Source organism: Sabethes cyaneus, chromosome 3 (assembly GCF_943734655.1).
Source record: "Sabethes cyaneus chromosome 3, idSabCyanKW18_F2, whole genome shotgun sequence".
Taxonomy (NCBI): Eukaryota; Metazoa; Arthropoda; class Insecta; order Diptera; family Culicidae; genus Sabethes; species Sabethes cyaneus.
The window spans coordinates 79612266-79623490 of NC_071355.1; the positions used below are offsets into that span (position 1 = coordinate 79612266).

The 11225-nt window shown below is 34.8% G+C and overlaps 1 protein-coding gene across 1 annotated transcript; it reads right to left on the minus strand.

Moving 5' to 3' along the window:
- Positions 1-567: 567 nt before the first annotated feature.
- On the minus strand, positions 568-10419 carry LOC128742549 (apolipoprotein D-like). Its single transcript, XM_053838947.1, has 4 exons — positions 10141-10419; positions 9730-9976; positions 954-1040; positions 568-878 (listed from the first exon to the last, which is right to left on the minus strand). The coding sequence occupies exons 1-4, from the start codon at positions 10264-10266 to the stop codon at positions 634-636; spliced, it is 705 nt and encodes a 234-aa protein (XP_053694922.1). The 5' UTR covers positions 10267-10419; the 3' UTR covers positions 568-633.
- Positions 10420-11225: the final 806 nt, after the last annotated feature.

The window sequence follows — 11225 nt, forward strand, 5'->3', positions numbered from 1 at the left end:
TTAGGATGAGCTACGATGCGTGATGTTACTGGAAATGGCAAATGACTAGCTTATTATTTCAGAAATGATGCGTAGAATGGTATACAAAAATAAAAATAATTCTTGAGTGCTCAATTTACATGTCAATCTGATTGACAACGTACTCCCGTCGCGAAGATTCAGTTTGAAATTGAACGCAAATAACTCCTTCCCAAACTGAACTGCAATTGAATTAAAGGTTATTTGCATGTTCACTTTGCACGGAAGCCCAATTTGAAAGTGAACTTCTATAGCAAGTGGAAAGTCGCGTGCGTACATTGATTACCCCAATTACCGATAATGGAAGGTACATTAGCGAGATACATTTTCCAATTACCGACAATCTTTCATCGTTGTCGTTTTACAGAGCGCACAAAATGCTCTCTTTCTCGGGATCAAAAACTTATTAGTACGATCGTAATTATTCATTCTCGTTATTAATGACTGCAGTATGTTCACAGCATGTCGAATATCATAAATTTAAGCGTACCAAGCAAGACCGTACCCAATATGATGATAAAATTTACTAAAAGCAATTTTTCGGTAAAATAAACAAGGGACTAAAAATTTAACTTTCCTAAACTATGCATTTATTGCTCTTCTCTGGAAAATTACCTATAGTAGCAGCTTCGCAAGCAAAACCGCGATGACGATGTGCTGTATGCTGTGCCAAGCACCTTTGTGGACCGACGCACCGGATGTTTCTTCGTGGATTGTAGTTGGTTTGCAGAATGTTTCAGATTGCTCTGTTGTGCGCCACTTGTAATGCTCGTGATTGAAATGATCATACTGGAATTGATTGATGATATCGGCAGCGTGTTTCGGAATCGCAGGATGACGCGAAAGGACCCATGCCAATTCTGAAGCAATTGTAAATGTTAGATAATTATGCTATTAATAAAAAGATGAAATCGACATATGAGTAGACTACGTACCTGAAGAGGTTGTTGTGTTGATAGAGTTACATGCGTACAAAATTGCAAAGTTCAGGTAATCGGTTTTGACGATATCTATTTTGATATCTGTAAAAAACGAGGGAAATTTAAAACAATAAAAAACATTATTTTTAGGTAATTTTATTATAAAAACAATGTTTACTTCACAATGAATTTGCGATACTTGTATTCAGCAATTTCATGAAAAAGTTTTTTTATTTTGTAAGTGTCCCAGCGGTTTTGTTCAAAATATGCGTAGGTACATTTTTCTTTTCAGAAAAATTAAGACCCGTATTTTTTTATTTGGTCACCACCGGGTGCCACCAAAGCCAGGAAAATGGAAGGTACTTTGATGTAACTTTGAGGTAACTTTTCATGAAAAATATTGGGTGAAAACATAACATTTGTCGTGATTGTTAAAATATGTCTGCATGTCTGCCACATATTTTTATGTTTCGATACCTAGCTAGCGCAAGTCCTGTTGTCGTTCTCAATACCATCTAGTGTATCAACGTTAACAAACTACAGAAACGAAAAAGTTACGTTTTTCGATAGAGAATGGAAGTCATACAACAAAATTTGAATGAATTATCTTCAGTCCATGGCTATGTTATTGTTTTTAACAAATATACGGTTTCCCGAATTTGTTAGCTTTATCAAGTTTTAGATTATTGTTTGCCACTATGGAAGCGGCAACGATAGTGAATTCCCGGAAAATTATGCGGCTTTCCTGACTCCTTTGTTCATTCAAGTGCTAGAGCAACGCTTGCCGTTAGAAAGTGGAGACGCTCAAAATATTGAATTCATACCAAACATACCATGTTTGAATGTTCGAATAACGAACTCAAAACAAATATTATTGACTTGTTATCGTATATAATAAAGCCTGAAATGAATACCATTTTATCAAAGTAATAATGGCTTATGATTATTTTAACTTGATATAAAAATGTTAATAATGAAACAATATCAATCACCAAGTTATGCTTTTATCTTTCGTATGAAACGGTTCAGGTTTGATTTTTTTAAAATTTTTCTAACAACGTTCATGTAAATAGATTTAATTAACTTAAATTAGGATGTGAATGAGCTACGTTCGTGATACATTCATGGGCAGTAAAGTGATAATTTTTTGCACAATTTCGCATTACGCAATGATTTCTATACATATCTTTGAACCGTTTGAGGTCTTTTTACCTTTGTTATACTATAAACAACAAAGCTTTATAAATTGGTCGAGAAACACGAAATTGATCCAAGGCCCAGAAAGTCAAGTCTTATATATCTATCGAAAGCATTCGACGAACTGAGCAGTATCAGTGTGTGTATGTGCAGCTAATTTTTAGTCGTCTGTTTCTCAGAGATGGCTGAACCGATTCGCCCGGTATAGTATAATTTTGTTTGAAAGCTATTATTGTCTAGTATATTACTATCGAATTACTGTGTGGCCCGACATTTTGTTTAAAAGTTATAAGCAAATATGTGAAAACTACCTGGTATCATTTTCTCTGGAACCACACAACCGATTTCAACTGTCTTAATTCCTAATGAAAGCTCCTCCTATCATTAAATTTTCTACGTAGTTTAAATGAAAACAAATAGGTATTTTAAAGCTATCATCGCCTGTTTCTCATAGATAGTCGAGTCGATTTTGCGGTATTTGTGTCAGTTGAAAGGAAATATAGCCTCATAGCAAAGCCTTGGGACTTAAACGTCGTAAACGACTTGACTTTTCTTTATCGACAGATTTCGCAGATGGCTGTTAGAGTAGGATAGTTACGGGGCTAGTGCAATAATCCTATTGACTCTATCTAGCAGCACCGCCTAACCGAGATTCGTACATACGACGACCAGTATCGCACCTCGAAGCTAACTGGGCGGTGTAGGGGAACTGGGGGGAAAATGAACACCCTTAGCAATTTCGCCATTTTCTCCCCCAGGAACCAATCAAATGCTGATCGCACCATATGAATTGAAAGCTGGATTCATATTCCACGTAGCAATATATAAAGATGTTTGAAATTCCTCTTTTTCGAAAGCATCACATTCGAGCCTGATTTTTTTCATGTGGGTAAAATGAACATGCAGTGAGGGCAAAATGAACATGTCATGGAAAACTAAAGTTAGCATGCAGCTTGGATGAATTAAACATTATTTTACCTTATCATTGTTCTACATAAGCTGTAGATATTCAACAAGGCTGCTGGAATTAAAATAGGACTCCACAAACTTAACATAATGTATCTTCGCCACGTTCATACAATTCTTGACTTTCAACTCGCTTCATCGGTCATTTTTCGTCATTTTTCGAGAGACTCAATCATTTTTATTGATTGAATTGTAATTAGGTCCTATCTGCTGCCCTAATAGGACCTAATTACAATTCAATCAATAAAAATGATTGAGTCTCTCGAAAAATGACGAAAAATGACCGATGAAGCGAGTTGAAAGTCAAGAATTGTATGAACGTGGCGAAGATACATTATGTTAAGTTTGTGGAGTCCTATTTTAATTCCAGCAGCCTTGTTGAATATCTACAGCTTATGTAGAACAATGATAAGGTAAAATAATGTTTAATTCATCCAAGCTGCATGCTAACTTTAGTTTTCCATGACATGTTCATTTTGCCCTCACTGCATGTTCATTTTACCCACACGAAAAAAATCAGGCTCGAATGTGACGCTTTCGAAAATTTTTTCGAATTTTTCATGACAAATCGTCCTTTTTCAAACATCTTTATATTTTGCTACATGGAATATGAATCCAGCTTTCAATTCATGTAGTGCGTTCAGCATTTGGTTGCTTCCAGGGGAAGCAAATGGCGAAATTGCTAAGGGTGTTCATTTTCCCCCCAGTTCCCCTAGTGGAAATTACCATCGGCGTCAGATTTCTGCAAATATTTTTTACTTTTTCCATTTTTTGCACATTGGAAAGATTATGATCACCACATATTGTCTCAAACAGCTTGAAATACTTTTAGGAGAAGATACCTATTGATCTGGAACAGATTTTAATCGGTTTACTGGGAATTTGGCTGCCTGTTCATTTTACCCCCCCTGTTCATTTTACCCACAGTTCCCCTATAACCTCATAGATTACTATTGAATTGTTTTTTTAGTTTGAAAATTATGAGCAATCGTGTTCCTATACTTATGCTTATGCTAGTTTGAAAGTTATGAGCAATCGTGTACATATATTAAAATTTGCAAAAAATAATAACAATTTTAACCAAGATAGCGAAATTGTTTAGTTTAAATTATTTATTTCCATAATAACGAAACGGTTAGACGGGACGAAAACGTCCACTGATGAAGACTTTCTTTATAAATGATAATTACTACTCATTTATAGTATCTTGGAATTTCTAGTAATTTCGAAAATTAGTAATAGAGACTGCGCTTCTCTTGCCTAAGAGTGGGGAGGAGTCTGGAAAAGAGAGGGGTGTGTCAATAAGGTAGAATGCCAAAATAGGAAATAAGGCTTTGTTTCTCTTTCACTATAGGAATTTACAGGGTGTTAGGTAACTCGGTGCAAATATTTCTGGGGGTGATTGAGGACCACATTTGATGAAAAAAAATCTTTCTACGCATTTAGTTTTCGGTTCTATTGAACTAATAAGTTCTAGTACAAAAAGCATGCTACTTAGCTCAATTCTACAGGGATACCTCGATATAAGACAGCCTCGTTATAAAACAACCTCGATATAAGACAATTTTTGTCTTATATCGAACAAATCCTTTTGACATAGTTGGCAACGATACCAGAGCTAATTTTCCATTCCAAAGTCGGCACCATAAAGATATTCATTATTTCAAAATAACCCAAAAAATTGTAAAAAACAAATAGTTCAAACAATAATAAATAGTTCAAAAAACGTAAACACACAACACAGAGCAAAATTGGCGATCGCAGAGGCAATTTTTTTTTTGAAAAAAATCATGTTTCAACTTTTCGAAATAATAAATTGTCTTATATCGAGGTATCCCTGTATTACTTTTATTCGAAAACTGAGAAAATTTTGTACTAATGATCGTCCCTAAATTTTCTACTTCATGAAATTTAGTAAAATTTCAGAAGCAAAACGCTTTGAAATATGTATTTCTTAAGTTCTTTCATAAGTTGATTGCTTTTGTTTACCAATTTGAAGCTCTGATACCGTTCTACAATTCGTTGTTTCACATGAAACGCCTATCTCTTTTAGTTTCGTTGCAATTTAATTTTAAACGTATCGTGTTGAGTGTTAAATTAGTATTTGAAAACTGCAAGAATTTAAATTTTCCGACCGAGCCAAATGTGTAAACACAAATCCAGAAGTGTTCGTTTTGTTACGCTATGATTTTAATTCTGGAATTTTTACGACAACGCACCGTCGCTTCTGAAAAGGAGCATGTTTTTTTCAACGAGGTTTCGAGGCTTCCTTTCTACACCACCGCACAGTGGGGAATCGCTGGCCAGCAGCCAAAAAATGAAAGTTCATTTCGACTCTCCGTTGTATTTTTCCTGTGATTCTATACTATTGAAGTATTCAAATCCAAAATTTTAGATCAATATGACAAAATTTGAATTTTCTATGAATCTTGAAAGTATGCTATCTTAGCATGTTTTAGCGTTTTTTTGAAAAATAACCCAATGTTTCAAAACATGCTAGAGGTCTAATGGTAGCTCGGATTTCAACGGTGTCTAAGAAAAAGTTCTTCAAAAAATAGTGCAGAATAAAGCCCATTAATTGAGTATGCAGTAATTTTATCATAGTATGCCACTATTTTAATTTTCATTAAAAAAGTGCCATATTTTCGCGTAAAACACGCTTAAAAGTTTTGAAGCCACTGTTCGCCACTATTGACACTACCGGTAAAAGTTAGCGTAAAATATGAGCTTTCAAATAGATATAGTCTCATTTAGCGCAGAGTAGCGCAGAGCACAGATGTTACGCTTGTAAGGTTACTATATCAGAATTCAACAATATAGACAAAATGCAAACACTCAAAGTAAACGTAGGATATCTGAATTAGAGGATATTTCCTTTACATGGTTGGATAAGCTGCTTCGAATGTATGGTCCATAGTGGATATTGACTAGATTTTAGAGACGGGAGGAAATCCGGAGGATACAGCGATAGTAATGACGGAAATACAGCTCGAAGATCTTATGCCAATCCTGGTATTAGTTCTAAAATCACGGGTATAGATATGAAATTAATTAAAAGGTTGAGAAATTTTCTTATAGCAAGTTCTTGAACACATTATTTCAGAAAAATTCGAAACTTATTGTTTGTATACCAAAAACCTTTATGTCAGGGTATAGTCTTCATATAATACGTCCACTGCAATGCAAAGAATTTGAATTCGCGGTCATAAATGAATCTAGACAACTATATTGCTGATAGGACGAATGACAGGAGAAGCACAAAAATAAGTTTTTTTGTTTAATTATAGTCACTTTAACAACTCGGGTCCTCCGTGACTTCTGCGGGGTTGGGAATTCAGCCCAGGTCTTCGGTGTGAGAGGCGTGAATGCTAACCATTACACCGGTATTGACCCTCACGAAAATAAGATTATTGCCTTATGCTAAAAATAGTGATAAAAATACAAGACAATATTTTACATGGAAAAATAAGTGTAAAAATATAAATCCTGATAGAATTATCCGTCTTCTTATTTCTCCGGATAAAGCTTATAGTTTCTTCGAAACGGAAAAATGTAATTAGAAAAATCTTTCTGAGAACGCTATATTACTATTGAAGACGAAACGTGAAACGAGTGATTCTGCAGAAGGAGAAAAAGAAAAAGAAGATGGAGATGGAGATAAAGAAGATTAAGAAAATTATTAAGGAGAAAAGTTTTCATTTTTGATTAATCTTAACTTATATGGATTTTGTGTTGATTATGAAAGCTCATACTTGCTTTGTATTGTTTTAGATAATGTTTTATCCTATAAAAATCCATCTGCAATAGTTTTCCAAATGATCCTCATTTTTTATACGTCATTATACTTAAAAAATACTTGAAAAATAGTTAAAAATTCTCCCTAACACAAAAAATATTCGTTCTAATGCAAAATAAACCTGAAATTCGGGCTCAGCATCCCAAAATTACTTAAGAACCACAAATTATCCTTGATTTGATTGCTTGGCCAGCATTTGTATGGAGTCGCCCCACTGTGCACCGGTTTATTAGCTGCTGTCTGCGGATAAACCTAAGCGGCTTAAGTTTTGCAATATTATGCAAGCGAAAGTAGAGAGTCAAACCCTCAATTTATGAAAAGCATTATTGTTTTCCATACGTGTCCGTCGCACGCGGTGATCTAGTGTGCTTTGCGTGATGTATGAATTCATGTTGTGTCCAGATACTAATTCTGCAGCCAAATACGATATCTGTTATTTGTTTTATATTTGTTATATGTTTTTGCTTCTAAAAAGTTTCTAAATTTCATGTAGCAAAAAGTTTATGGACTATTTTCAGTACAAAATTTTCTCTACTTTCGAATGAAAGTAACAGAATTGAACTATCTAGTATATTTTTTGTACTAAAGCTAATTTAAGGCAAACCGAACCGAAAACTAAAAATGTTTCAGATTCAAATTTTACCATATGTGAAGAAGGATGTTTTTCGTCCAATGTCACATTTTTGGTCTGGATTTTACATGAGAATTGCTTCAAAACGAACGGAACGGCGTAGAATATTTGTGGCGATATGATAAGTAACAATTTTCATGTTAATAGTTTGGTGGATCATAATTTTTTTAATAATTGAAGTTTTTGAGATAAAATTATACCAAGAAAAATGCGAATTCAATTCAAAAACTTAAAAGAAAGCGGCCCTGACGGATTCTTCGTATAATTTCCTTTAAAATGTAGCAAATAGTTTCTACATGAAATATTTTTGTAGATATTTGCACAAAAACAATAATGAGAAGGATTTGACAAAAATGGACACAATAGTGTTACGGAATACAATTAGTAATCAATTTGGCTGTGGCCTAATTTTACGATTACTTGTCTGGGATTTAGTGAAATAGGAGTTCATTCACATAGTAGGGATGGTATCCCGTAACGTTGAAATGAGCTTTTCTTTAAAGAGGATAATCGTATTTGATTCAAATTCAAGAAAGTAGATTCAAGAATTCAAGAAAGTAGATTATGCAGATTACGACTGTTCATCGACAATTGCTAGAATGCTACTAGCTCTAACATTCGAACATGCGTCGACTGGTTTATTAGGCCAGTATCATAAATAAAAGCTAAGCCAGAGGGGGGCTAAAAAGTTTTAGAATTAAAGGATTTATTTTTATTTTTCATTATGATGAATATATTTAACATATGTTTATATTAAATTTTAACGAATTACGAATAAGCAGAATAACAATAAAACAAATAGATTTTCAAATAAGCATAAGCATAAGCATAAACATAAGATACCGCCCGTATGCTGCTACTCCGTTATTGACCAGGATCGATGAAAATTGCAAAATGATGGCTGGAAAAAGCATACTTGGGACAGCACGCTATTCCTCATTGTGCAACCATATCAGGTCCGTGCAAGCTGATCAATACGGACGCCGGCCACGTCCGAATGCGGGTCCTGGTGGGATGGGAAGGAATGTTAGTCCAATACTTGTTTGCTACTAAAGACCAGGGAATCCTCTGCATCTTCACAAGTATTTCGGAAAAGGAATTGTTGTTAGTAGATGGGGGGAGCTAGATGGATAATGTAAGTATGTAAGCACCAGCTATATGAGACTAACCTGTATATTCAAAAATTTTCTTGTAAAGCCAGTAATAACGAAAATTAAGATATAAAAAATACCTTTTTAACAAATTTAATATAATGAAAATGGTGCTCATATACAACCATAATTTAATTAATATCGAAAGATACTATGCACATGCGAGATTTACGGCTCGAAAACTACGTGACAAATCAAATAGAGTTTCAAATAAAACATTAATGAGGCACATTATATCCAGGTCGAAGTTTTCATATGCGACAATGTGTGTACAATAATGTCTTGATAAATTATTGATAATTGACTATAAGCCATTGGGCATCATTTTCCACGTATAGTGGACCCATTGTTAGCTCTTGACTCAATGAATGGTAACTTGATAGCGCAACAATGTTGCTTGCTTATAATCTGGAAACGTTCAGCCAATACAAATTATGATAGGCATTTCTCTTCTTCCACAATACAACCCGCACTACACACTGCGTTATATGCTAATTTCATCCAACAGTAGTCAAATTGATTATGAGAAAAACGATTTAAGAGGACATGACCATCGAATAAAAAAAATCAATATAACTTTATTTCAGATTTCAATTAAGTGGACTTTTCTGCTAATTTTTTTACTTATTTTTTTAACGATGCCTGGGAACCTGGGAAAGGTTTTTGCTTGAAGGTTTAAACTGATCCAATGTGCTAGTCGAACCTAGCATAGCTCTATGAATTTTGCCATTTAAGCGCGATGTCGCAATAATACATCGCATCAATTATTCAGTTAGGAATCTTGAAATTGTGTGATGCCCGGGAATATACGATAATAAAAAATCCCCATGAATCGAATACTTAATGTGCGTTTACTAGGTGGTTATTGTTGAAATCAGAATATTAGAAAAATGCTGCAAGTGGAATCTATAAACCGTATGTGGATATAAGAATTGATTTACTCTTCTCTTTGATTGTCAGATTGTTTGCAGAATTGTGACACTGACATGTGCTAGCCAATAGAATAAACACACGTGGAGCACCGTGTGAATACAATAATTATTGACTTACCTGGATCGGCAGCACTAGTTGTGTTGTAACGTAGGAAGAACTGTGGTACCTTCGAGTTTTCATACGACCTGGGACTTATGGTACCAACCGAGTATGTAGGCAAACCAGAAGCCGTTTTCTGAACAGATCGAATAACCTCGAAATCCAACATGTTACTACTGCGTGTATACTTTTCCTGAACGCAATCCTCCGGCTCAACATCGTCCGGATCATACAGACGACGAATCTCGTACCATTTACCGTTGTACTGAAACAAACAAAATTATTTTTGGTTTTGTTCGGTAGACCATTAAAACCCCTCTTTAATCGCTCGTCGCACAATAAACATGTGCATATATCATTTTAAGCAACAGATTTTTTATTGAGTCATCAGGTTATCTTGTTGGAAATCCCTGCTTATGGCGTACTTACCTGATCTTCTTTAAAGTTGTACGATTCTTCGAAAATTAGACAATTTTTTTCGTAGAGCACTGCCATTCCTAACGAAAATGACGCCAAAAACAATAAAAAGCTTACAACTGTCGTCGACGCTGACATTTTGAACGCCCACTTTCAACAGACTTGTTTGGTGCTTTCGGCGATAAGTTGATAGTGAAAATGTGAACGCTTATGCAAATTCGTCAGAGCAAAACCGGTATACTCTGCTGGACAATCGTGCGTTTACTAACTGCACCGGACACGTACTGACTTATATTCGCATGCATTCGGTTTAGGCGGTCTGCTGCGGCGTTGATGTTAGTAGTTTTGCGTCGCTCTATTGTATGGTTACTAAGGAGTAAAGAGAAGAGCTGAGAACATTCTGCTTGCTCAGTACTCGCAGTGACACTGAGACGAATCAAACGAGATTTGTTAAATCTAGAACAAAAAGTCATCGCAGAAAGCAGGTTTGACGACAAAAGAAATTATCGTCAAGTTAGTTAGAACTCGGGGAATGCGTTTTAAATGTAAAGGTTACATGCATGTGAGAACAGTATGTCTGTTTATTGCGGTAATTTTATTTTATTTAATTAAATTGTTTCATGATTCCCACAATCAATGCTTTCTAAAAATATGCAAAAATTAGAATAATTCCGCTTGATTAACTAAAGTGCATGTATCATGCCATATATTGATATTTTGAAATGAATATTTTTCATTAAAATTGTTAATCGTTCGTTAATAGAAATATTATGGCAATAAATAAATCAATAAATTGCAAGCTTTTTTCAGTTCGTCCTTACCAAAATAATTGAACTTCATATATTGAGGCGAGTACAGCGAAATATTCAGTTGAAACCCTGATTAACTAATTTAGTTAGTGGCTGATTTGTATATTAAGAGTTGCCTATGCGGAATCATGAGTGCACCTTTATTCCGAACCTCTTCAGTTTCACAGCTAGGCGCGCTTCGATTAGCTCGCAATTATTCTAGGCCCAGCTATGAAGGTTTTGTAACGCGAGAAAATTCTATGTTAATTTACAGTTCTTGAGTCGAAACTTAAAAAGCTGAGGTTTGAT

Bases quoted from the DNA above. Each gene is read 5' to 3' on its own strand.
- LOC128742549 (XM_053838947.1), bottom strand. From the start codon at position 10,266: ATGTCAGCGTCGACGACAGTTGTAAGCTTTTTATTGTTTTTGGCGTCA. The intron at 1,041-9,729 runs GTAAGTCAATAA...CGTTTTTTACAG, and splicing joins AACTAGTGCTGCCGATCCAG to ATATCAAAATAGATATCGTC. The intron at 879-953 runs GTACGTAGTCTA...CAATTGCTTCAG, and splicing joins CAACACAACAACCTCTTCAG to AATTGGCATGGGTCCTTTCG.